General features: G+C 38.2%; 1 protein-coding gene across 2 annotated transcripts in view; it reads left to right on the plus strand.

Moving 5' to 3' along the window:
• The window catches only part of LOC100356714 (uncharacterized), a 365960-nt gene that overhangs the window by 37620 nt on the left and 301640 nt on the right, over positions 1–26700 (plus strand). For both annotated transcript variants that reach the window (XM_051855131.2, XM_070074870.1), the window contains exons 3-6: positions 297–357; positions 5959–6025; positions 6321–6497; positions 23162–23248. In XM_051855131.2, coding sequence (XP_051711091.2) covers positions 346–357; positions 5959–6025; positions 6321–6497; positions 23162–23248 — 343 coding nt within the window. In that variant the 5' untranslated portion in view covers positions 297–345. The remainder of the gene's footprint in view (positions 1–296; positions 358–5958; positions 6026–6320; positions 6498–23161; positions 23249–26700) is intronic.

A 26700-nucleotide genomic window follows, 5' to 3' on the forward strand; every position in this document is an offset into this window, starting at 1 on the left:
TGTCATGTTTTGGGCCTAAGATAGGAAATTTAGGCTATCTAAATCAAGTCTGATTTTTTCCTGGAGATTGTCTTTGCGAAACACTTTGTGAATATTTACTGACTTTCAGTTAGTGAGAATCTGGCTAAACAAACAATAGCAAAAATGAAAATCAGACAACAGCTTAAATCCTGTTGACTTTACACTTAGATTTTTTCAGGACCATTAAGTAGCATCATAGCTCTCCATCCCCAAATTGCTTAATATTTCTTATGGTTGGGACCAATTTATTCTGGTGAATTATTTTTCTTTTGTAGAGGAACTTGATTTAAATCTGTGCATTGCCAAGGGCAAGGAGCTGAGAACATGGATAGAGAGGTAAGATCGATGTAATAGTAACCCTCTCTTTTTTTCTTTTAAAAGCAGCCTTTTAAGCTTTATTTTTCAAAATATTATCTGTGGACAGAAAGTATAGAAATGAGGAGAAATTCAGCCTCCTTTGTAGTGCTCATGAGTAAAGAGGATGATTAATGAGTGTAGCAAACACAGTAGCAAAACAGAGCCTATAGAACTTAAACAAAAGTGCCTTCAGAATTTTCTGGGATTCCCATGGTCCATAGTAGGACCTCACTGTGCCTGTCCACTGTTTCTATTTTTGATTAGATTTATAAACACAGCACCACATATTTTCATGTGGCTTATTGCCCAGGGGCAGAGTTAGATTGACTGCACCGAAACTGTGAGGCTTGTGAGTTTTGGGCAAGGCTAGAATGAAATAAGGAGTGTAATTGTTTCTGTGGAGTGACCGTGGGACCTCCTCTGTTCCAAATTACGTATGGCTCAGCCCTTTGACCTAACCAGGCTCGGCAATGGCTGGCAGAGCTGCTCAAGCTATGCTGGAAGGGTCATCGCTGAACAAGTTGGAACGTTATCTGTCAGGCAAGATGTGGGCCAACAACAATTTCCAACCAGAATAATCGCTAGCAAGACGCATTCACTACTGCCTGGCTGCTTTAACTTCATCTCACCAATCATCCTATCGGTTATTATTTGAACAGGAAGTGCCAACACGGGGAATATTCCAAATGTAGCAAATGTCCGAATGTAGCACAGATTCTTTGATAAGTAGACTATTTTTCTTTTTAGTTTACTACATTTTGGATATTTGGGAATATGATGCTTAATTATTCAGCATCATTATTATGATTTTTTTAAATACCATAGGTTGGGAAAATGCTATAATCCAAGATTATAGTTCTTTTCTCTTAATGAGTTTGATTTAAATTCTTTTAAATAAATGGTTGCTCACTGATGTAATTCCTTGGAGGGATCCTTGTTAGAGGACGCAGAGACCTTTTAGAAATAGGTGGCAGAGGTTGTGGACGCTGTCCTTTTTCCAACTGTGGAGAGTTCATTTTGTGATAAGTTGGATACATGTGTATCTATGTAGATGTGCTTTTGAAAGTTATACACTGTTATTTTTGATTCAGTAAAATAAAATTTTAAAGGCAATAAAAACAGAGAACTTGGGTTTACTTTCAGGTGCTTGACACAATTTCCGGAGTTAGTCTTTCAGAAACATTTCTAAACATTGTTCTTATTTACTTTTTTTTGCCCGTTTTACAAAGCAAAGATCTCTATAGGTATTTTATGCTTCCAAAAACTTGGAAAAACATGAGAATTTACATTTCTTCCTTCTCAACTCAAGCTGAATATCAGTTAAATTCTTAGTTATTGGACATGTAAAAATGTCTTTGAAGAGTACAGGACTCTATGTACTGTTTTTCTTTTTTAGTTGTATTCTCTTACTCCAGGGACCTTACATGGTGAACATAGGGAGGTCCCTCTCAGATCTGTTACAAAAGAACAAAATATCCTGTAAGACCCCCAACAAAATAGCATTCAACCCTTCCCAGTCTTACTCTCATTAGCTGTGAAGGGTTTGCTCTACACATAATCTAACATGGAATGCTTAGAGCAGACAGGTGCAAATTGCAAGCTGTCTCACTTTGGCTTTATACCTTCAATTGACAAAGTCGTAGACTGGGAGAACAAAACAGGTTCCAGCTCAGGCTGCATAAATGAAAGTCTAAACAGGGGCACACCAGCTGGCTAGGAGAATTCCACGTCGTGAATACTAAATATTACCTTTATGTCACTTGCCAAGGAAAAGGCTTCGGTAGCCTGCCCTCCTTTTATTGTTGAGATGATATTCCTGCAAAATCACATTGGAGAGGCGACACGATGGCCGAAGTGGATGAGAACAGGAGCCAACATACCTGAGCCTGTTTGCCATCGTTACACTCCTCCGAGCGATGCAGGCATGATTAGCTTCCTGGAGCTGGACCAGATTACGGTATTTCTATCCGTGTCTTTTTTGGCTGATCCAAGCAAAGCCCCAGAGCAATGCAACAACAAAAGACAATCAGCACGTCCCGCACCTCCTCTGCTGACCTAGTCTGCCACGAAAAACAGTTGTTCCTATTAGGAACACCTGATTTCACTTCATGGAAGAGACATGCCATGCCAGGATGTGTAGGAAGGAATCTAAGGTATGCATTTCCCAAAAGGGGACTCTAACTCTGTCATTCCAGACTTGCTTCACTATGTGACTTCCCGGTGTGCACTGGAACTGTTGTCTGCAAGAAGTAACTTTAACTTGAGCTCAGAGGCCACTGAGTAGGACTGACCGTGAGATCTGCCCCTGCAGATAAGAGTAGCCAGACAACTCCAGTCGGCCTTGTTTACAGCGGGACGGAAGAAAACAGCAAGACACAAATGAGGGCTGACGGTTTCATGAAGCACAATTGGTTGATCCCAGATGCAATCTGACTGCCCTGAACTGAGCGATGATCCGTACAGTATGCAGAATTCACTGTCTTGCTGGTCTGTGCCCACCAGCCTTGCAGGAGTGCTCCCTGCGCCCCTCAGCCATGGCTTTGAACGCAACCAGAGCTGAACAACGCCACTGTGGGACCCAATTCCTTCTGACAACAATCACATTCTTTTAAAAACTTCATCGGATTGGGTTGTCACCAGTTATAAATGAGTTTGTTGTTGTTCGTGGATGCTACCCTGTTGTAGATTTCCTTCCAAGTTGAGAGTGTCTGCAACAAAAGGTATTTGCTGTTTTTCAATGAAAGGGAAAATACTGTTGGAAACGCTATCGGTTCTTAAACATTTCAAGCAATTTTGTTTCCTTCCCTGTTCAGATCACAAAGTATTTTTTTCCTCCCACACTATATACTTAGGCTGAATAGGATAATTTTAACAAATTTCAAAAAGCTGGTTTATCAATATTTAAGCACACAAGACCTCTCAGCCGTGGAAGCTGAATACATCCTAGAGATTGTTGGTGTACCATTGTGCTTCTGATTTACATTACAGTATGTATGCTGAAAAATTTGTCAAGAGGATAGATCTCACGTTATCTGTGTTTACCACAGTTAAAAACAGGTTAAAAAGAAGTGTTACTAGAAACTACTCACTGTGATTTGATTTGGAATTACTTTGCATTATTATATCAACTAAATAGAAACACCAGGGAAGAAAGCCAGGGGGCATATCCAGAGTCTATTTAGGTAAGATTCTTACAGATTTCACTTTTCTGCAAGACCAAGCAGGTATCAGTGAGACAACAAAAGATATTGGTGACTAAATTTTGTTTCTTTCGTTTAATTTTGAAACACAATATAGGTATTTAATAACTTACTGTGAATTTAGTAAAAATGATAATCTTTACATAACTATACTAACTTAGCTGGTGATGAATGAATTGATGTAAAATCAGAGGGAAGCATTTTTTTGCATCAGCTGGAGATCTACAAAGCGCGTGGTAAAGGGGAGACTCTACATTGCGAGGGGAAAGGAGGCAAAGGCACTCTGTACCACTGGAAGGTACCTATGTGTAAAGGGGGGCACGGGTGAGGAAATTGGCCAAGGGAGAAGTCGGAAATCACTGCTTGTTTCCTCTCCAACATGTGTTAGTAGTAAAGAGGTCACAAAATACAAACCATCGCTTGATAATCCTCTCAAAGAATTCGTCTCTGTGCACAGTCAGCATTGCTTTCCATTTAAATACCCGAACTTGGGGAAAATATCTTTGAGACCTTTACAACATTGGAGAGCAAGTGCATAATTTCATTTGAGGTCCTTACTAAGGAAATGAGGTCTATTAATGGGCCACATCCATCTATTTAAAAGCACGTTTAACTCAATCTGAAAGGAGTGCACTGCCAAAATTACTGAACCATGTCAAGAAAACTAATATCTGCTGTTACCTCGACGAAGGCTCTGAGAAACAATCACACTGCCACCTCTTTCCTAATGGAAAGGAAGAACATTTAGTGTAGTTTGACTGCTGCTTTAAGTTTGCCAAGTTTTTGATGATTAGAGTCTAACCGTTTTGTATTAAAATTGAGAAACTAGGTAAACAAGTATAATTTCTAGAAGTTGTTACTTATTGTATACATTTGAATGAGTATGATACTGAGCAACTTTTGTGGTTTGCATCAGTGATGAGACAAACTTGATTCTATTATAGTAGAGCAGTTCTTTAAGTAGAGCAGTTATATGTAATACACTATTCTACTTTACAAATGCAAAATGAAGTATCAGAATTTCAGAATTCCCTAACTGGAGAAGAAAATCACGTTAGAAAAATTACTGAACTTTTCTATAAATACAATTTGTTACACATTTTCCTTAAAAAAAGATCTTGCATTTTTTGTGTTTGTAAGTTTTGCCCACCAAGGACTACTCTTCCCCTTTGGAGTCAGTTATTTGTGTTCAGTTCTATTTACAGGGATATGAAATATTTTAAATTTATTGTACGTGATTTTGTTTGTCCTTCAAAGAAGAGATTCTCTGAAAAGTAGAGTCTGTGTTTGGTTGGCTGTATGGAATGTTAGTAAATATTCAACATGATCCTCTGATATGCTATTTATGCAACTTATATTATGATTTTGTTGCTTTATGAATATTCTGTGAATAATAATATTTGGAAAGAAATTAGATTTTTTATAAACATTTTAATTAACATTGGGACTATTAGAAGCTTTAGCACACATTAAAAGCAATGATGTAGCTTTTCTAGTTTTGTATTTCTGAATCTAGTCATCAGAGACTTCATTAGATGAGTTGCCTAATCTGGAACAATCTTTTATATATAACTGTGGCTCTTTATCATTCTTGCTGTTTTGGTCCTATAAACCAAAGTTTGAGAATATAATTTGAGTTTGGATGTTTCTACTGTAGATATTTAAAAATTTATTCTGACAGTTACCAAGTATTCATTTAGAACTTGCAAGAATCTGAGAAATCTAATAATATTTCAGACTATTCATTTTCATTTTTGACCATTTATTACACATTCTAATATTAATGGGTTTCCAGTCAAGCAATGAATTCTGGTTTTCTGTGAAATGGTGACTCCCGAGGATTGGCACTTCGCATTATTTTATCTATTTCTGAAATTTAAGAAGATTAGCTCTTAAACATTCCTGATTAGATTTAAATAAACAAGCAGTTCACAAACTGGAATCTAGCAGCTTAAATAAATGTGGCTGCAAGTGAGAACCAATACATGGCCTATGCGCCTTCTACAAGATGTTTCTATTCTTCCAAAATGAAATGGCATCATTTCACAGCCCGCATGAAGGCTGATTGTGCAATGTCAGTTTCTCACTGCAAGTTTTCCAGTGCTCTTAATTTGTTGAAGGCTCTTTGCATTAATTAAAAATGATAAAAACAAAGTATTTTAATGTGACCTTCATTCGGCATTTGTATTAACTTTTCTTATCCTATTTTATTTAATTCTTCCACTTCTGTTGTTCAATTAGTGTTTGACCCCTTTAGGAGAGATGTAAATTAAATGACATTTCAATGCCATCCCGTATTTAAAATCCTGTGTTAGTTGTGGATCATAAATGATGATCTTCATTCTTTAGCTAATTTATTCATTTAACAATTTCCCTCCAGAAGTTCCAGCAGAAGGCTGTGAAGCAAACTAAGCAGAAGAAATCCAAGTCGGCTGAATTTCTGATGGGTGAGCCTTGCTTGATGAGTTATTGCTCATAATTTGTGTAAGGATTAATTAACTAATTACAGACAAATGGCTGTGGGCGAAATTTTGCTCTTGCTTGTCAGGGTGCAATTTGTAATTATTTTAATCATTTATTCTTTTTTTTAAGAGTTAATTTTAACCTAATTCTGTTTTGGTGACATTTGAGGACGATTCACTTGAGTCTTTTTGTACAAGAATTACTGGAAGGAATTTTCTGCTTGTCGGTGGAATATATTTTGCTATAGTATGATCTTCTGACCTCCTTGTTTTGCTCCAGTTAAAGAAGATAGAGAAGCTATGGAAGGCACTGGAAATCCAGCTTTTAACATGAGCAGCCCAGATCTCTCAGCGTATCAGACTTCGCAAAAGAATGTTATTAGATGTGACAGCCCAGCTCGCACCCTTGCAGCTCACCCACAAGAATTCAGGCTGCTGGCCTCTGCAGAACCAAAAGGTGTGACTTCAGTCTCGATTATCTTCACCCTCGATGACAGTTGCTGCCCTCCTGGTCTGACCTGGGCATCCCAGAGCCGGCATCAGGCATTCCGTCCCTGCTTGCCTGCACAGGTTTCCTAAGAGGCTCTGGATGAAGCCCAGCAAGGCCCACTTAGGGACTGCTTTGCCACTGGTGTGTAGGCCAGAATCCCATATATGAAGGTTTCTGAGCAGTGACTCCATCCTTATCTCAGGGTGCTGACGTGGGATGGGTTCAGTCTTTCAGGTCGTGATGTTTTGGACTCAGTGCAGATAGGGAATTCAAGGACAATGCACCCGTCCACAGGAGGCCACACTGCTGGTTTACTTGTCAGCTATGCTGGCACCCCCGTAAGGACCTTAGGCCCCCCTTTCGAGAGGAGTTCATGTTTTCTCTGAAGGTTGACAAATCTGTGTTGAGTTTAAGGATGAGGGCAGAAGCCTCCCTTAGTATTTGGGATCTTGTTGCAGAAATTCACCATAGGAAGTAGTTTCTTGGATTTTCCGACTTGGAGGTTAGTTATTTCTGGAGGTTCACTTGTTCAAGGCCGCCCCCTAAGTAAGGGAAAATGCAACACACTTTGCATCAGGTTGATACAGGATGGCTGGTGGCTCCCACTCCACAGGGAGACAGCTCTTCTCAGTTTTGACCCAAATGCTTGAAGAAGGAAAGATGACCCTGTACCTACGAAGAAGGTGGTCATTAAAACTTGCTGTCTTTGCTTTTATCCTCATCAATGAACAAGACAAAAGACATCAGGATTTAATGGCCAGACAGCTTTTTGAGAGGGAGCGGTCTGAAGTAATGAAGCATGAGCTAGCACAGATGTGTTTTCTGCTGGTCCCACTTAGCAGCCTCATCATGATTTCCACCTGTACTGAACAGGCACTCGGATCCCAGGAGGTTGTCGTGGTGTACAGAGCATGCAGTTCGTGGTTTTAATTTCTCAGGCTCAGGGGGACATTCTGCTGGCCTCCGGGTTTCTCTACTTTCTACATCATATCATGCATGTTGATATCAGTGGATTTAGGTTGGCTCTTATCCGTTTTGATTGTGTGTGTGCATTTGTGTGTGTTTTCTAGAAAGCTTGTAGCCAAGTGGTAGGATGTTGGGCTCTCAATAATGAGAAAGAGAACAATAATAGTGATAATAACTACTGCCATTCTCGAATGCTTATTAGAAATTTGTCATATGCTAAGTACTTCATTCACATGAAGTATGTTACCCACCTCTTTAGGGCAGTATATTAGCTTTACATATTCAGCCCTATGCAATAAAAGCCACAATGATAATGGCTTGGATGAGTTTTGGTACCTTTCTGTTTTTTGCTTTATAATCTCTAAGTTATTGTGATCATCTGCATGTTGTAAAGGATTTGATATCATCTCAACATTCTGAGTATAGCAGAGGAGGCCACCACCAATGGCTAGCTGCATGTCATTTCTGTTAAAATCACTTTTGCCAGAAACTGGTCATCTCGTCACAAGCAACTTCAAGGGAGGCCAAGAACTATGCTATCTTTGCCTAGGAGCCAAGTTTTAAGCTGAAATAGAAGGGGTTATATTATTAAAGACCAAAGAGAGACTGTATATTAGGACAAATTAGGAGACCTTATTGCAGGAATATTTTATTACCTTCATTTTATGGATGAGGAAATCAAGATTGTAACTTGGCTAAGGTAAGGCAATCAACGAATGGTAGAACGAGAGACTTCACCAAAAATGTCTCTGATGCTATGGACTACATCTTTGACTTTCTGTCAAATGGCTTGCTGTGGGAGATGTCATTGGTTAGAGAGACAGGGCATTGTGAGGGAATGTCAGAATAACAGCTGGTGTGGTTGCATGACATACTCAGAAGTGACATAGAGATAGGTCAACAGTCATGGACAGCAAGGAAGATGCCGGCAAAGGTGGTGAGTGTCAGGAATGTAACAGGGTTCAAGCCCCTTGGCATCCAACTGGCTTCTCAGTCAACCATCAACTTTGAGATAAACTTCTGGTGTCATCAGCCCAAGGGTAGTTTTTCAAACTTTGGCTCCCTTTTTGGAAAATTGGTCTTCCTTATTGAGCTATGGTATTTCAGTTAGACTCTGAGGAGGAAGATATGTCCTTTAGCCCAAATAGAGGATGAATCAGGGCTTCTTTACCAATTGCTATTCAACAGATGTCTTTAGATTTCTGCAATAAGAATTTCAACTTCTTGGTTGCAAAAGAAACTAGGAAGCTTATGTGAAAAACCTCAGAATTTAAGTTATTCAGAAGTGCAGTACCATTTGATGGTTTTGTGGCTTGAACTCAATAAAATGAGGCATGGAGAAAAATTACAACCATGTTACAACAGTGGAGGGAGGGAGGTGGCGGGGGGGAATGTGAGGTCATAAAAAGGCTGTCATCTATGATATTTTTTATTTTAACATTTATTGATTTGGCCGGCGCCGCGGCTCACTAGGCTAATCCTCCGCCTTGCAGCGCTGGCACACTGGGTTCTAGTCCTGGTCGGGGTGCCGGATTCTGTCCCGGTTGCCCCTCTTCCAGGCCAGCTCTCTGCTGTGGCCAGGGAGTGCAGTGGAGGATGGCCCAAGTCCTTGGGCACTGCACCCCATGCGAGACAAGGATAAGTATCTGACTCCTGCCATTGGATCAGCGCGGTGCGCCGGCCGCGGCGGCCATTGGAGGGTGAACCAACGGCAAAAGGAAGACCTTTCTCTCTGTCTCTCTCTCTCACTGTCCACTCCTGCCTGCCAAAAAAAAAAAAAATATTTATTGATTTATTTGAAAGGCAGAGTTACAGAGTAGAGGGAGAGAGAGAGGGAGAGAGAATTCTTCCATCCACTGGTTCATTCCCCAGAATGATATGTTGTAGGATGCAAGTAAACATTACAGGCAAGCACTACTCAACAGAAAAATAACATTTTAAAATAAGTAATTTGAAATTTTCTAATAACTATTTTAACAAAATTAAAGAGACAAGTCAATTAATTTTAATCAGAAAAACCAATATCTCCAGAACTATTTTTGTTTTAACTTATAGTTAATGTGTAAAAATTTAGATATTTTACACTGTTTTTTTGTAAAAGTCTTTGAATTTCACTGCATATATTACAAACCTTAAAGTGAGCCATCCTCATTTCAAGTGCTCCAATAGGCATTCTGTTGTAGATTTTGTGCCTATATCCACAAATTAAGAATGGGAATGCCAGGGATTTAATTTCATGAGTGATGGAAGTTAGTTGACCTGATTCTGGAAAATGGGGAGAGAGAAAATTAGTAATCCCAAAGTACAGCAGAGTGGATGGAACCAAAAAAAAAAGGGCTTAAATGGAAAATCCAGGAGTGGGTTATCATCCTTGCAAGTCCAGCGAGTCATTGGCACAGGAAAGAGTCATTACATCGCCATTCTGGAAGATAGCCAATTAAGAAATGCATTTGTTACTGCAGTACTCCCTGCCCAGGGGACAGCCTCCAAAAAATTCAGTTGCCAATGAGATGCTCAATTTTATGGTCTGTGAACAAGGAAGGGTCTTTGAAACAGGTGAATTCAGAAACTACAAAATATTATAGAACACTGTTTTTATTAATATAATTTACAAATAGCATTCATATCAACATGATATACTTAGAATAATTACATATTTTTCCCATGGTATTAGCACAACTAGTCAACTTACATTAAGTATCAATACATTTTCTCCTTTAATATATTTTTTAAAAGAGAACATTGTAAGTAATGGCATAATTCTAATGCTTCTTTATCCAAATGATCTCAAGCAAATATAAAACTATTAGACAAATAGTAAAATTATGATGGGAAATGTCTAAGAGAGGCATTTTCTAGAAACAAACATTGAATAAAAAAAGCTTTTCAATTTATGCTGGGTAAATCCCTTAGCATATAATAGGGAAGTAAGTAAAGTTCAGGTTGAGTATCCCTTATCCGAAATGCTTGGAACCAGGAAAGTTTTGGACTTTACATTTCTTTTCAGATTTTGGAATATTTACAAATACATAGTGAGATATCCTAGGAATGGGACCCAAGTGTAAATATGAAATTCATTTATGTTTCATATACATCTTATATAGGTTTCCTAACAGCAATTTCATATAGTATTTTTAATTTTATATATGAAACAAAGCTGTATAGTGTAAAATTTTCCACTTGTGGTATCATGTCAGCACTCACACACTGTCAGATTTTGGAACACATTGGGATGCTCAACTTGTACACATTGATCTGTAGGAAAAGGTGAAGTAGGCAACTACCGAGGGGTGTGATTTCCTGATCATTGGAAAGAGAGTCCACCCTCAGATCCCACTTGTATGAGGGGATTTCAAAAGGCTATGGAAAAGCAGAATTACAAGACAGAATTTTTGAAACATATGCATAGCTCTTTTTTAACAATACACATTTTATATGAGCTTTTTGAAGACTTCTTGTATACTCCTAGGTGAGTGCATCCGTAGAATCTTATTCTATGACAATTCGTCGTGGAGCTGGCCCTGTAAGTTGGTTTCAGTCATTGTTGCAAGATGTGAGTGGAAGAAGAGCAGAACAAAATGGAGCCCTCAGCCCGCCCTTCCTCCTTGCCTCAGCCTTGCCTCCTCACCTGGCTGCCAGCTCTGCCTTTGCTTGTTCCTATTTCATTCATAGGCAGGCAATTAGCAAAAGCATTAACACACTGTTTTGTCAATCGCCAGAGATATTTACACATCTGTGATTATTTTTGGCTCCATCTTGCCCAGAACCTGTGCTTCCTATGTGAATACTGCTTTTTATCCTCCCATCTCAGCTCATCTGTCTCTTCCACTGCCAGCGTCACCCTGGCCTGATGACGATTTGCCTTCTGATAAAGCCAAGTCCAGAAGGAGAGCAGTTACAACAGGAGAGGGATAGAGGGGCCACAGCTGCTTTGAATTTCAGAAAGAGGGAGGAACTGGTTTAGGTTCCTAATCCAGCAAGGCCCCAGGGCCCTGTGAGTAGAAAGGGGGTCTGCAACATTTTGAATATTTAGCATGGTGACATTAAAAAGGTAGTTGATGCCAGAATTCTAAGTGGCAGTAAAATGAAGTCTGGGACTGATGTGAGAAGGGACCATGAAAAAGCTATAGATAGGAAGAAATAATGAAAGAAACTAACAGTGAATTAATCAATTTCACTTAAGTGGTTTTCCCCTTTTAACTCCTTTTGCTATGTTATTTCGAATGGTAAGTGGAAAGGAAATGATCATAATTGATTTTATGCATTATTTTTAAACAGGTGCAGCCATATTTATTGATAAATGCAGATTTGAGAATAGGGAGGGATCCAGCTCTCCTTTCCCCTGTTTGCTCCGTGGATTTGAGGGTCGCGGCTGTTTCTATGCTGCTCTGCTGGACATCACATGGCAGCATCTTTCCAGGATGCAGACCGGCTGTTGAGATGCTGTGTGAATTGCTGTGTTGTAGAGCTCCTTGGGAGTAAGCATCAGAAACCATCTCGGGCTAATTAAACAGGAGGATTTCTTGGGCTTGGAGAGCTGATGGTGGGGGTGAGCAGAAGTCAAAGTGCCTGACATATAGGAAGCTGGAAACACAGGGACTGTCTCATAGCAGAACTATCTGGTGTTTTACGGCCATGGCTACTGTGGTAATTGCCAAATGTTCATACTTTCCTTGCTTCACTTCCAAAATTCCAAGTCCTTGGAGAGAGTATTTTATTGTCCTATGCTTAGACCAGTTGTCTTTATCACAGGGTAAGTGACATAGATTCTGTCTAGTCCCACACTCCCACCTCCCTCTTCTGTAGTTGGAGCAGAAGTCAAGACGATACACAATGGAGCAAAGAAATTGTGATACTGTTAGTGAACGGAATTGGATGTAAGATATCAAAGACAAATCAACTAAACAGAAATCTGACTAATGTAGCCCATGGTTCCTGTGTCTTGAGTTAGTTACTGATCATCTCCTAATGTCAATAATGTCAGTGCAACTTAAATGGAAATGGAAGTGGGATATGCATGGTTAGTTAGACATAAAATAACATATGTGATATTTTGCTTGAGGTTGCATATAGAACACTAAAAATGCCTTATGTATCTCTCCATATACTTCTTCTCTCCTTATTAATTGAAAGCATATTTATTGAACATTTTCTATTTGTCTGGTGTGGAAAATATGAAAATGAACAGATCAGATGTGGAGGATCTCTGTGTTTATAAAACATTTACATCAGCAAAGTTATAGTGAGGGCATCTAGGAAGATTACAGTTGGTTCATTCAGATTAGTCTGGTACTCTCAAAAAAACAGTATGTTGTTATATAAGATTTTTAAATATATTTTATAAATAGTGTGTGTGTGTGTGTGTATGTATCACAATTCAGATTGAGCATCCCTGATCTGAAAATCTGGTCAGAAATGCTCCACAGTCCAAACATTTTTTGAGTGCTGATGTGAGGCTACAAGTAGAAAATGCCCTATATGAATTCCTCACAATCAAAGCACAGGCACACTAGAAATACTTTATAAATTACCTTCAGGCTGAGTGGATAAGCTGTATATGGAACATAAGTGTATTTCATGTTTAGACTTGGGTCTCATCCTCAGGATAAGTCATCATGCATGTGCAGGTATTCCTCTATCTGAAAAAATTTCGGAATGTAAGCCTCTTCCGGTTTGAAGCATTTCAAATAAGGAATATTCAACTGGTATAACTTGAATTCTGGTTAGTTGATTTAAATCATGGATTTGTAGATTAAAGAGACCTAAAATGATACAGTCTTTCTGTGGAAAAATGGGATAGACATTTCAGTTTTCTGGTATGCCCGTGATGTGGTCAGCCTTCGAAACAGTTGGACAGAACATGCCCACCTCCCTTTTTAAATGAAAATACCTAGTTAAACATTCTTTTTTGTCTATCAGAATAGAATGTGACACAATATCAATAAAATACTGTATGAAATTCAAACATCACTAAGCTCCCTTTAGCTACCATTTGACTGATTCATGTCTTGTCTTTTATTTTATGAAAGACTATAGTGCCTTGTGGGAAAATGCTAATTCTAAGGAAAGAGACAGACACCCAGCTTGTGTCTCATGTCTCAGGAGCAGAAAGGAAAGGTCCTTTTCATTAAGAACAATATTTGCAAGTTATATTGTCCTCTGATCTAATCTTCAGACATTGGGAAAGCTCAACCAGTATTATGGTGTATGCACACTTCTTAAAAAATATTTATTTATTTATTTGAAAAGTCAGAGTTACAGAGAGAAAGAAAGGGGGAGAGAGAGAGAGAGAGAGAGAGAGAGAAGAGAAAAATAAAGATCTTCCATTCGCTGGTTCACTCCCCAGTTGGTCACAACGGCTGGAGCTGTGTCAATCTGAAGCCACTAACCAAGAGCTTCTTCTGGGTCTCCCACGTGGGTGCAGGGTCACAAGCATTTGGCCATCTTCTACTGCCTTCCCCAGCCATAGCAGAGAGCTGGATAGGAAGTGGAGCAGTTGGGACTCCAACTGATGCCCATATGGGATGCTGGCACTGCAGGCGGTGGTGGCTTTACCACTATGCCACAGTGCTGGCCCCAACACTTTTTTTTATTGTTGTTATTGTTCCATACTTCTGGAAATGCCCACTTAATTCAAGAAATGCTATTTTTAATTGATGTAAAAATCTGTTCTGGGTTTTGGGGAGAAGGGCTGGAATAAAGATTCGGGTCTTCTGTTGTTGGATGTCTCCAGAGCTCATCCTGATAATCGGTGAGACATGGAGGCACAGCATGTGGTAGAGTGGGGTAGGAAAGGATGTATCCCCCTTCGAATGGCACTGCTGATGGAATATGGGATACAGAGGCCAAAGTTGCTTTAGGACCAAAGAAAAACTAGAGAGAACATGATAGGGTCTACAATGGGCACCATCCTGAGTCAGTGTTGGAGGTGACAGCAGTCATTGAAGGTGGCCCTTGTAGCCATTCTGGAATCTGTAGGAAGTGGTTTCCAAGTGGCTTTCTGGAGTGCTGATGACACCAATAGCTCCATGATGGATGTGGAGAAGTTTGTGACTTGAAGAACATCATTGTTAATTCAGAATCCTCACCAGGCAGTGAAACAGGAAACCAAACAGTAGAGAAAAAAAATGGCAGCTGTTCCAAAGAAGCTGAGGGAAATGAATTTTGAGTGCGTGTGTTCTCAGACCTTAGATATTTCTGGGAGATAGGAGAGCGCAGTCTGAGTTAGGGATTGGAGATCTGTAACAGTTGTGCCTGAGCCAGAGAAATCCTGAATTAGGACTACATCTGTGACCCCTAATTTATCTTTTGACTGATGTGGCCATTGAAAAATATGCAAGTGTAAACATTTGTAGCAGACACAGCATATAAGCTCTTTTGTAAAGTGAATTAATTCAAATTGTCTTAGTAAATATGTGATGAGAATAGTTCTTTCCCATAATGCACATATTGCATAGAACTATTTACACTGTTCTCATTTGTAGCTATTTTCCTCTTCATATGGAAAACAGGTGCTATATAAAAATTTATAGAACATTTATAATACTTTTTGCTTCAGGACATTTCAACTATTATTAAGAAAAAAGAGATATATAGGAAAATCATTTGCGTTATGTTTATTGAACTGACATGGATTTGTGTCTTTAGATGCCAGTGGGGTCCTAAGTGATTTGAATCTTTCATTGATTTCCAAGACTAAAAATAAACACCCTGGAAAACATCCTTCCTATTGAAACACAGAAAAAATTTTTGTGGATATTAGATGTATAAAATATGTAGCTAGTTTATACAAATCAATTTAAGTTGCCTGTTTTTGACCTCTTCCATCTTTTTAAAAAAGTAATACAGAGTTCAAGACTAGTGTTTGTCCAGTTGTATGAAGAGCATTTTAACAAAATGCTTGAGTTTTGTGAATGTTCAAAAAATAAAAAATAAGCTTAATTTATTACCTTCTAAGAAGAAACCGCTTATCCTCAGGTCATCCGCCAGATTTTTTCCAGGAAATCGGCAGAAGGCCTATTTGTATTTGTCTTGGTCTGTTTCCTATTGCTGTAACAATAGAATACCCACGACTGGGTGATTTATGAAGATTAGAAGTTTATTTGGCTCACAGTTTTGGAGGCTGTGAGGTCAAAGAGCGTGATACCTGCGTCCAGTCGACATCGGCTGAGGGCCTTTGCTTCATCTTCAGATGGGGGAGCGCAGCACCCGGTGAGCAGAGCAAGTGCACTAGCTCAGGGCTTCCTCTTCCCATGAAGCCACCACTAGGGGCTCCACACTCATGACACCATCCCATGCGCACCAACCTCCAAATACCTTGAACACATGAATTTGGAAATTAAGTTCCCAAAACACAAACTTTTGAGGGACACATTCACATGTTGGCAGTATTATTATTATTTTTTTTGGTCTGTTCATGCTCTATAAGCCATGGGTAACACAATCAACTAGCTATTATGCATAGTTATTTTTGTATCTTCTCTTCAAGTTGATGTTAATGAAACCTCCAACATATAACTTAAAAATAGTGCTATATAAAATCTGTCAAATGTAGTTGGTTGAAAAGAGAATCTTTATAAAATCATTTTAATATTCAGAGTGATTATTTATTATACTCATTCATTGATGACTGGTGGGTTCATACCTTCAGGTCACTGAGTTAATACTCCAGTGCAATTTATATATTTTAAAATAAAAATGTGAGAATAGGGATCTATATGACAGTGAAAAGGATGCTGAAGAATTTTAGAATCATAGAAATACCAGTGCACGACACAAATGAAGATAATAATTGCTGGTTTTATTGAGCATCAGTGATTTTTGTAATATAAACACAGCTGTGTGTAAAATATTTGACAGGAAGACTTCAGTTTTCTGATACCATAATTATGTAGCCAGTGTCTTAGTAGTTGAGCAGGTTACTGAATTATTCACTTACATCCTCTTAAATACTTGGTGAAGTGCTCACTATCAGAATAAGTTTTAGGGAATCAATGAAATTACACATAAACTTCAGACTTCATTAGGTTGCCATTTTGATTAGAGTTTAAGGGTTGCATTTTAATTTTAAGAAACATTTTTGTAGAATATATTATTATTTTATGTTTTAGTATAAATTGGTCTTTAATATCCAAATAATCCCATATAGAGAGTTTCTTTTGAATACTATTGGTTTTCTGTCAAAAAGAATTTAACAGAAAATCAAATTTTTCTTTAGCTTTTATCAGATTAATTAACTAAAACCCATGGGAAGCCCTGAACCCTTTGCTTTATGAGATAAAGACTTTTTGTTACTAGATATCTTAGAGAAAAAAGATTATTAATTTTGCCTAAACTACATCTAGTATCCCATTGTACTGATTGCATTCATACAGAAATGTGCTTCAGTGTGATGAAAAGGTATGATTACTTCAATGAATCCATAAATACAATATGTAAATATAAGTACTATTAGATCAATGAGGGAGACGCATTATTATTGAACATATGAAGCTGCAATTAGAGAGATTAGAGTTGTGATCGGTGTCTAACGCTGGGTACTTCATAGTTCACAAGATAAAGTTTCAAACTGTGCATGTCAATTTAGTTATATAAATTTATTTATATGTGGGATAATGTTGTCAGGTTTCCATCTAGAAGAAAGAAAACCCCGTTTGATATGACTTGTGGAAGACTTTTAAATATGGAGGGAAAATACATTTATACTTAACCTTTGAATTACCGTAATGACTTAAGCACTGGAAGTAGCTTCCAGTTTAGAAGTTAGGTATTTAGGGACGCGCTTCTGTTCTTAGAGGATTGTAGGTCCAGCGAGCACATGATGCGTTACTGCCTTGCGGGACTGTAGGATAAGGCCCTGCAGCAATTATCCACTCAACAGCACTCTGGTGGTTTGCAAGTTAGAGTGCTAGTAATTTACCATGAGGGAGGGCCTTAGGGGAAGAAAGAATATGGCTCAATTAATTAGAACTTGTTAGCAAACTTCAACTATTACCCTATTTAGATTTTCAAATCACTGATATATCAAATACCCAAAAGATTTGGAAAGGAAGTAAGAACAATCAGGCAAGAAAGCTAATTTGTCCAACATGGCACTAGTTTTCGAATTTGTGTTAATAGCAGGCCAGCCCAATTTTCATAGATTAGCTTTTCTGTAAAGAAGAAAAAGGAAATGGAACAAAATTTCCCAACCTCAGAATTGTTCTAACTCTTTTACTCATGTTCCTTTCAATTTTAATTTCTCTGTAAAGTCTGAAAATTCGATGCAACCTATGGATTATTTTGACAGTCTAATATTAGTTAGTTAATTGTTGAGAATTATCCAGAGTTTTATTATGGGTTTTGGATTCATAGTTATTCATCATATTTTCCAGTGGCCACTGTCATTATTTAGAGAAGTTAGTCACTGTTTATGATTACTGATTATTGATCAAGAAATTCAAATACCATCATCTCTTCCGAAAGCTCTTCAATTTTCATAATGCATAAATTTCCAAAGAATTTTTTGTTTATGTTTCACTTACTTTTATCCTTGGTAAACTACTTTACCTAAGACTTCTAAGAAAATGTTGGACAATAATGTTGAATAGTGGACATCCAAATCATAGTTTGTGTCTTCCTCATTAGTTTTTTTTTTTATTGTTTGATTTTTGAGATTTAGTGCAATGAAGATGGTTTAAAATAACTACTTTCTTAAATTATTAAGAAGTATTCTTGTATCTTTAGTTGCTTTTCCTTTAAAAATTATTTGTAAATCAATCTTAGAAAAATAGTGTTTTGGGCTCCAGCAACACTGACATCCCATCTGAGCCCCTGTTGCTGGCTTAGATGCTCCATTTCCAATCCAGCTCTCTGCTAATGACCTTGAAAAACCAATGGAGATGGTCCAAGGGTTTGGGCCCCTGCTGCTCACGCTGGAGACTGGGATAAAACTGGCCCAGGCCTGACCATTACGGTCAGTTGGGGAGTGAACCAGTGGATAGAAGATCTTTTGGTCTCCTTCTGTCTCTGTAACTCTCACTTTCAAATAAATAAATAAATATTAAAAAAATTGTAATTGGATGATTTTGTATGTTAGAGAATGTTTGAGTTTGATGTAGTCCTTACCATGACTGTATTCTGGTATTGTCCCCTGATTTCCACATTTCTGTCTCATATATTTATGTAACCTGTCTGGCCTCATGGACATTTAAACTTGAGATCTTTGCTTTATGTTTTCCATGTAGGGAAATATGATACTTTCAAAATTTATTTATAAAGCTCATAAGGATCAAATTTTATTTTTTGTTTTCAAGACCTTATGCATTTAAAAAGAACACTTTTCAGGAGAATGTCCTATTTTGCAAAATTTTGGTGTGTGGTTATAATGGTAGAATTTACATTGTTTAATTAGTTATTCCACTTCCATACAGGGCTTGTGTTTATCTCATTTGTAGTTTCTTATAGAAAACATGGAGATTGTCGACAAAATGCTGAGCTGAAGCAGGTGCATTCTCAGGAAAGGATAAGAATGGGGCCAATAAAAGCCTCCTGAGGAACGAATAGTTGCATTCAGATTTTCTTCCTCTCGAGCTAATGTAGCTGATTTGAAAGGAAATGACTGCTTCGCTGATTTAAGACACCGTGATGATTTGTACTAACCTTCCTCTGGTGGGCAATTTCATTCTCACTCGTATAGCCCCCAAGGAGCTGCATGGGTGCACACTGGAGGGCTTCCTGACCCAAGTTCATATACAGTGTAATTTAAATAAAAACCCCGATTAGGATCTGTGCTGCTCTGATTTAAATGATAGGAAAACCTGATATGTGTGGAAGGGCAGAAGGCAAGTGTATGTGTTTTCCTCCCTCTATTCGGTTGGTGATATATATATATATATTAATATATATAACAAAAATACATTAACTGATGTTGATTATAAACGTTAAATGATTGAGAAAGTGAAAATAGAAGATCAAGTAAGTTAGAAGCAAAAATAGAGTATCAAAAATATTAACGAGACTAATTTACGGGTTTGCTAGTTTATGTATCATATCTGCTACAATATAGACTGTTTCAATGTGTGTGCATGTGTGTGTGTGTATGCACATGTGGGTGTCATGTTATTCATCTGAGTATCACTGAAAGTTAAATATCAACGATCTTAAAACCTATTGTATTTGTATTGCTAAATGCCCTACTTTGAATTTCTCAGTGGGTCTATTAATTTTCCTATGAGATGATTTTAGATAAGAAGCATACTCTGAATGATTAGGACACTTTTAAGCTTTATCCTATTAGCAATCTAGCTCCTGGTAATATATACCCTATCCTAAAATCCACTTTATTAAATCCTGATACTCCTCTGAAATGTGAGCAAAGGGAGTGAGTGTTAAGGCAAAGTCCATTGGTTCCAAATTTATAACAGGGTCCTTTACCACCTTCAGTTCTGCCTGCTGTGTTCTAAATTATGGGCTTTTAAGGGCAATACACACCAATAGAAAGGAATAATGATTTTAATATTTGACAGTGTGCTCTTTTCCATTCATAGCTGAGATAGCAAGCAGTTGGAAAAATAAATCATAAATAGTAAAACCTTTATAGCTCCACTATCTCAATTGTCGTGTCTTAAGAGCACAGTGGTTTATGGGTGAATGGCATTCATTGTTTGAAATAAGACATGCAACCTCCCTCCCTTTGTAGGGCCTAGATTCCCCTTATCTGGCTCTATGTTTTCCCTACATTACTTACCATCGTGTAATCAAATGTGAAATGCATACATTGATTGGGTTCATTTCTTCTGCTCACAGAAGGTAAACTCTGTAGGGAGGAGGGATGGTTTTGACTTTTTTTTTTTTTTTTTGCCTACATAGTCACATAATTAGGCAATCCATAGTGTTGATTGAATGAAAAATGGACATGAAACATTATGTCAGCATAATGTGCTAATAGTTGGAACCAAAACCTTGAATATGCCGATTCTGGAGCTAGTGAAGAAGTTTGGATTCCATTATTTACTTTATTAGATTATATTTTTAGGAGGCTGAGAAAAACTGAGGACTAGTCATCAACAAAATATGTTTCCCATGTCTAACCACCTCTGTGTCTTCTCTTCCTAGCCTCCAATTCTCTCCCAGTAGGGATCACTACTCTTCCTATCTGCTCAAGCAGAACTCCATCCTGGATTGTGTAGTTCAGGTTCCTCATTCCCTCAGGGGGCTATGTGTGGGAGGCAGGGATCATTGATTTCTGTTTCTGTTTTTTGTTTGTTAGTTTGTTTTTAAATCCAGACACAGGGCTTGGTATCTAGAAGACACTCAATTCCAGAGGAAATGGCGGGGGAGGGATTTTGAAGGAAAGGAGAGGGAAAGGGGAACAGTGGGAGAGAGGAATCAAAGGCTAGCGAGGTAGTGGTCGTTGCTTTCTTAATCAGGAGAGAATATCTGGCCAGCGGAAGGATGTTGGCATCACAATAAGCTTTCTTGAGAGGTTGATTTGATGAATGAATTCAGATCATGTCATGAGCACCTCTGTGCGTCATTTCTTATTCTAGGCACCAAGTCTGCTGCCGTGAGCAAAGGATAATAAGCTCCTTTATGGAACTTAAGATTTTGGGGGGAGGAGACAGAAACAAGGGAGGTGTAACACTATTCATGTGCAATAACATGTAAAATAATGTGAAATAGAGATGAGATTGATGTACATGGTAAAACTACATAAATTGTATAAATGTGTAACATGATACAGAACTTGGGGATGTTTAAGGCAAGCAGTACTGAAATCGTGGAACGCCTCCGCGTTGTGCCTGATGCCTCAGAATTCTCCTTCTAACACGCTCTGGGCAGTGTCTCAGGATGGGAAACACACAATGAATCACGCCAGGAGTGGCACTGATCACGTACATGTGTTCATCCACCCACACGGAATTGTGCAGGGAGCAATTTGTATTGACCTCCAGGGCGCCCCTCTCCTCTGTGTGTGTAAAAACACCAGGCTGCTGAGGGAGACCGAGCTCGTTGGGAGGCTTCCAGTGTGTGGGCCTCCTCCGTATGCAGCTGGGCAAGACCCAGCTTCTTAACTGAGAACGCAATTAACATGGTTTGAGAACTTACGACCAAATTCACTTTTCCAGACTTTTGGTTAAAAAATGACTTGAATCTGATGCAGTCTCCAGCAGTTTCAGGAAGCCAACAATTTGAGTTTTGTAATGAACTGGAGAAGCTTCCAGAATGTGGATACCAGTAGCTGACTGACCCAGCTATGGCCATATGAAAAGGAATCAGCTATTGCCTTTACTTTAATAGAAGCGAGTTATTTTGCCTGTGTAGGGAAGAGTGTACTTAGAGTGTCACAGTGTTTTGTGGTAGAGGAAAAAAACACACATAATTACAGTGAGTGACGCAGAGTAACAGTGTTACTGTAGTACATAAGATTTTGATTACCTACTGCTAAGATTCATAGCATCGCAGCAGTTGTTGACAGATAAAGCAATGAAAATGAGGCTCGTTTAGATTTTTCTTTATTGAGACTGCAAGGTAAAGCAGACTTTCAGTTCTTGTGCTTACCACATTGACAGAACAGAGACTGACAGCAAAAATGTGCCAATCCAGAAATAGAAATTAAACCAGGTTCACATCAAAATTTCATTTAGCCTTGGAAAAGGAGCTGCTTTTTGGATTACTTTTGATCCTAAGACAAACACACTGTGGGGTATCACAGTATACCTGGTGTGTATTAACCCTTCCCTGCGACGGAGCATTCAAAGTTGTTGTCCCTCCACGATCCTTTACTTCTTTTGCAGTGTTAGGCAACTTGTTTTATCATCAGAGTGGATTCCATTTTGCTGAAATGCAAATAACTGGCAACAGACATAAACATTTCAGGCTGCAGGAAGCACGAAACTAGATGTGGAAAATTGATAGCAGATCTTTTTCTCTCTTACAGAATCGTACCAGCTCTACAATTTGGTTATGAAAATGAGGACAGAATAAATGGGAGTTGTGAAGTGTGAAATTTCAATTTTTGTCTTGAGATTTTTGATTGTGGTGGTTAAAATTTCTGACAATAATTTGTACTTTAAATTTTTGTTTCTTAACTTGATGTTAGAAAGATCTGTAAGTGGGTTGCTCCTCCTTTCTCCCGCCTCCTTCCTCTCCCTCTCCCTCCCTCCCTCTCTCACTTCCTTCATTCCTTTTTATCTTTCTTTTGATTCAACACTGATTCAACCAAAATGTAAATTTTTCTACCGTTCCTCATAATTGAGACACTACAAAATTGTCTACAAAAAAATCTAAATCCAAAAGCTTGATAGACTTAATGAAGTAGGGAGTAAATAGAATCATCAGGGAACTGTATGCCGCCACAACCCAGCAATGTTCATTTCTTGAGTATATCCTAAACATAGTTTGGCTTAAGTTTCTTTTATTATTATTCTAAAGTCTGCATTTGATAATTTTCTCATTAACTTTTTAGCAATAGAACGATAGCGTGAACTTGTTTCCTGAATTACCTTTTCTGACCTTTTGCAAGATGATAATTACAAAAAAGGGAGGTCTGGAAGACTTGTAAAAAAAATAAGCTTATAAAGTAGCTAAAATGGTCCTTCTGTGCTGGTGTCGATTTCAAAATTAACATTTTGGTTCATGTGCTTCTAATAATCACTGACCCTTACCTCATGTACTTTCCACAGGAAATGAATACAGCAGAAATTACTTTGACCCACTGATGGATGAGGAAATAAACCCAAGGCAGTGTGGGATGGAGGTCAGCAGAGAGGGTGAGCTAGAATTAAGTATGTAATTTTTGTGTCAGAATATTCTTTTCCATTCATGAAAATGAGGTGACAAAGATCACACATGCAGTTCCATTTAGATTTTTGCAGCTTACAATTTAAATGGTAAGTTTTAACCACTAACAACATGACTGGCAGTGAAGGTAATTTTTGACCAAGGACAGGGAGCTGCTCAGATGAAAGCAGCAGCACTTTGCTTTCAACTGATGGTACTGTCAGCATTGGTGCTGTGATAAGGCCTGGGTTGTGCAGGTGAGGGGCATCATCACTTTACAAATGCATCCTTGCTCTTGGAATTCAAAATGAGCATCCTCCATACAATGTGTCTAGCATGTGAGAGTTCCACGCCCTCTGACTGTTGAGTTCCTTTCATCGAAAGCGTGAAGCTGTCACCTAAGTTTTGAACCATGAAAGTGCAGAGATATGGTAACAATTTCCTCTCCTGTAATCTTGAATCGAGTTGTGGTTGTAAAATAACAATTCAGAATTGCCCATTGGGTGCATATCACTGTGCGTATTTTATAGCTGATGAAATGTTCCTGGTTTACAAAGATTGTTGATGAGATACTGACAGTGATAAATGTTACCCAGGACGTTTGCACTCCTAAAGACCAGATTCCACCATCAGGTACCAGTCATTGGATCTGTGCTTTTTAATGAAAGACTTAGGAAAATTCTCAGAAATGAATGAGCTGGGATGTAGTATAAAGATTATTTTACAAAATTGTTCTCAATAAACTAAGCCTATTTTTAAGTTGCAGCATTCACAGATATCTTCAAAATATGCATGTGTAATATAAGACAAGGCCCTCATTTCAGGGCCAGTTTTCACCAGCAGCTCAAAAGTCAGGCTGAATTTTAAACTGGAAAGTCTCAGCTTTTCACTCATTCCAAAACACATGAGGCGTGAAGGACAATTCCAGTGACTTCTGGATATGGCTGTCAATTGAATTGCCAGTTGAAGTCTGTTTTAATTTCTTAAAGGCCACAATATATAGTTGTATTTGATGAATTTTTTGTAACATAAAGACTCCCTAATTTTTTAAAAAAGGTGATTTAATAAAATATGTTGAACAAATAAAGAATGACCAACTACAGAGTCATAAGTAAAATTTATAAAACGAAACACAGGTTGAGGACTCCTTATCTGAAATGCTTGGTACCAGAAGTATTTGAGCTTCAATTTTTTTCCAGATTTTGGCACATCTGCATTTACATGATGAGATCTCTTGAGGACAAACATGAAATCAATTTGTTTCACATACACTTTAAACATGTAACCTGAAAGTAATTTTATACAAATAGTTTTAATAATTTTGTGCATGAAACAAAGTCTCATTGCATGGAACTTTCCACTGGTGATGTTATTTTGGCGCCTCTAAAGTTCTGAATATTTGGAGTATTTCAAATTTCACATTTTTGGATAAGGAATGGTCAGCTTATACTGTTGGCAACTTTAGCTCCTGGCTTAGTCAGCTAATATTGTCCAACTTCGGTGATTAGCTTGGCGCTTTGGAGCTAGGGCAGATGGCTCTTTCTCCACATCTGTCCGTAGTCCAATCTGTATTTGCAGGTACAAAAGGCCAGGGAGCTGGCCTCCCTCTCCGGGGCAGGGTCTGCCTCAAGCTCCCTTGCTCCTTTTCTGTTGATTGTTCTGCTTCTCCCACGCCTTTCTAATAGGCTTCCCACTTTTTCTCTCTCCTTTTTCCCGTTTTGTTGTCTCATTTTTTCTTCAGTGTTTTTCATTGTTGTCTTCCCTTTCAAGTTCTTTCTTAACTGCAAGATTCCTCTTATTGTATCCTTTTTAAAAAGTTTCTGCATTCCTTGCTGTCTAGATGAAATGAACATGTTAGTTTTTTTTAATACAAATATTTGTATTTTCATTTCCTCTAAACTATTTGGTTTCTCCCTATGATTTAGGAGCATATGGTTGGAAAAAAAGGTTTTCTTCAGCCTCCTAAATTCTCTTTGAAATAAATTATACTTTGTATTCCTAAGACCCTGGCTAGTCATAGGATATGAAAGAGGGATAGCAGACCAAATGTGATTATTAATAGATCAGTACATTATACATTTCCACCAATTTCTAGAGTGTTTTCATAAACAATAGTATAAAGTGCACATGCTTAATAGTTAACCCTTCCACTGCACATATATCAAAAAGTTAGAATATAGTAGAAACTCCATGAGGACAGGAACTCTGTTTATTTGCTGCTCTCTCTTCAGGATTTAACATCTCCTACACAATTAGTGAATGACATATGTTCCTCTGAAAACCAATGAGTAGTGGACAACCCTGCACTTTCGTATTAGTCCATGACCTTGATATGACAAGATGTCACACCTGTGAAGATTACACTGTTAATCACAGTAAGACCAGCTGCATTCCCCAATATTGCACTGTCAAATATCATTTTACAACTGATATTTGAAAATAGTTTTTTGGCTCTCTGACAAGGATATTTTGTGGTGTGTAAATTTTTCCAGGATTATAATCTGACATTTCATAAACCACTATCAGGGCAATTGAACTATCAGTTTCTCCAATGGATACCATTTATTTGAAGTCTATTTAAATGGGTTATTTTCGAAAAATATCATAATACATACTCTAATATGCTACACATAAGTAATAATAACATAATGCGGTAATTACTATAGTTTTAGAAAGGGGACATGCTTATGGAGGGATCAGTTACTCTCAGTAACTTTACATTTCTTCTACTCACAACTTTCATTGGAACATGCATTCACTCAGCATGAAGATGCAGCAATCGGTCAAAAGTTTTCCAGTGCTGAAGTTCAGTCTCCTTGTCAGAACGATGGAACAAAATGTGAAACATCCTGATCACTGTGAAAAATCACCGTGAACTATTACACTGGGCGCAGAAACTGGAAGGAGGGCTGACGAAACAGGATGACACAGGTGTAGAGAGAGCGAGTTCAACTTAGTGCCCCCACTAAAGGGCCCTGGGTCTTGAGTGGAATGCATGTGCAGATCACAGAACTTTGTGTGGCAGGATCCTGGGGATGCCCCAAACGTCTGTTTGTCCTCCTCTCTGCTTCAGTTCAGTTTTGTTTTCATGTTTGTGTACAATTGATACTCTACTTGCTGCCAAAATAAATGGAAGCAGCTTACAATACAAGCATAAATGCATAGGGCTCTAGAAAAGTCCCAGGTAAAAGGAAGGCTGAGGATGCCTACGAAAGGAAAGAACAAATGTAGAAGGCAATAGGACAATATTATTGTTGTACGTAAGCACCCTTTATACGTTGAGCCTCCTGGAAGTCAAGACATAAGGGAAATAGAATAGGTAGGCAACTTTAAATATTTGATAGAAATTACTCTTTCTTTCAGAGTTCATATGACGCCACCACTATTTTATGTTTTTACACTGAATTCTGGAAGAGTCCTATGGTGGCAGTTCGATATAACA

The sequence above is a fragment of the Oryctolagus cuniculus genome, chromosome 5 (genome assembly GCF_964237555.1).
Source record: "Oryctolagus cuniculus chromosome 5, mOryCun1.1, whole genome shotgun sequence".
Classification (NCBI taxonomy): Eukaryota; Metazoa; Chordata; class Mammalia; order Lagomorpha; family Leporidae; genus Oryctolagus; species Oryctolagus cuniculus.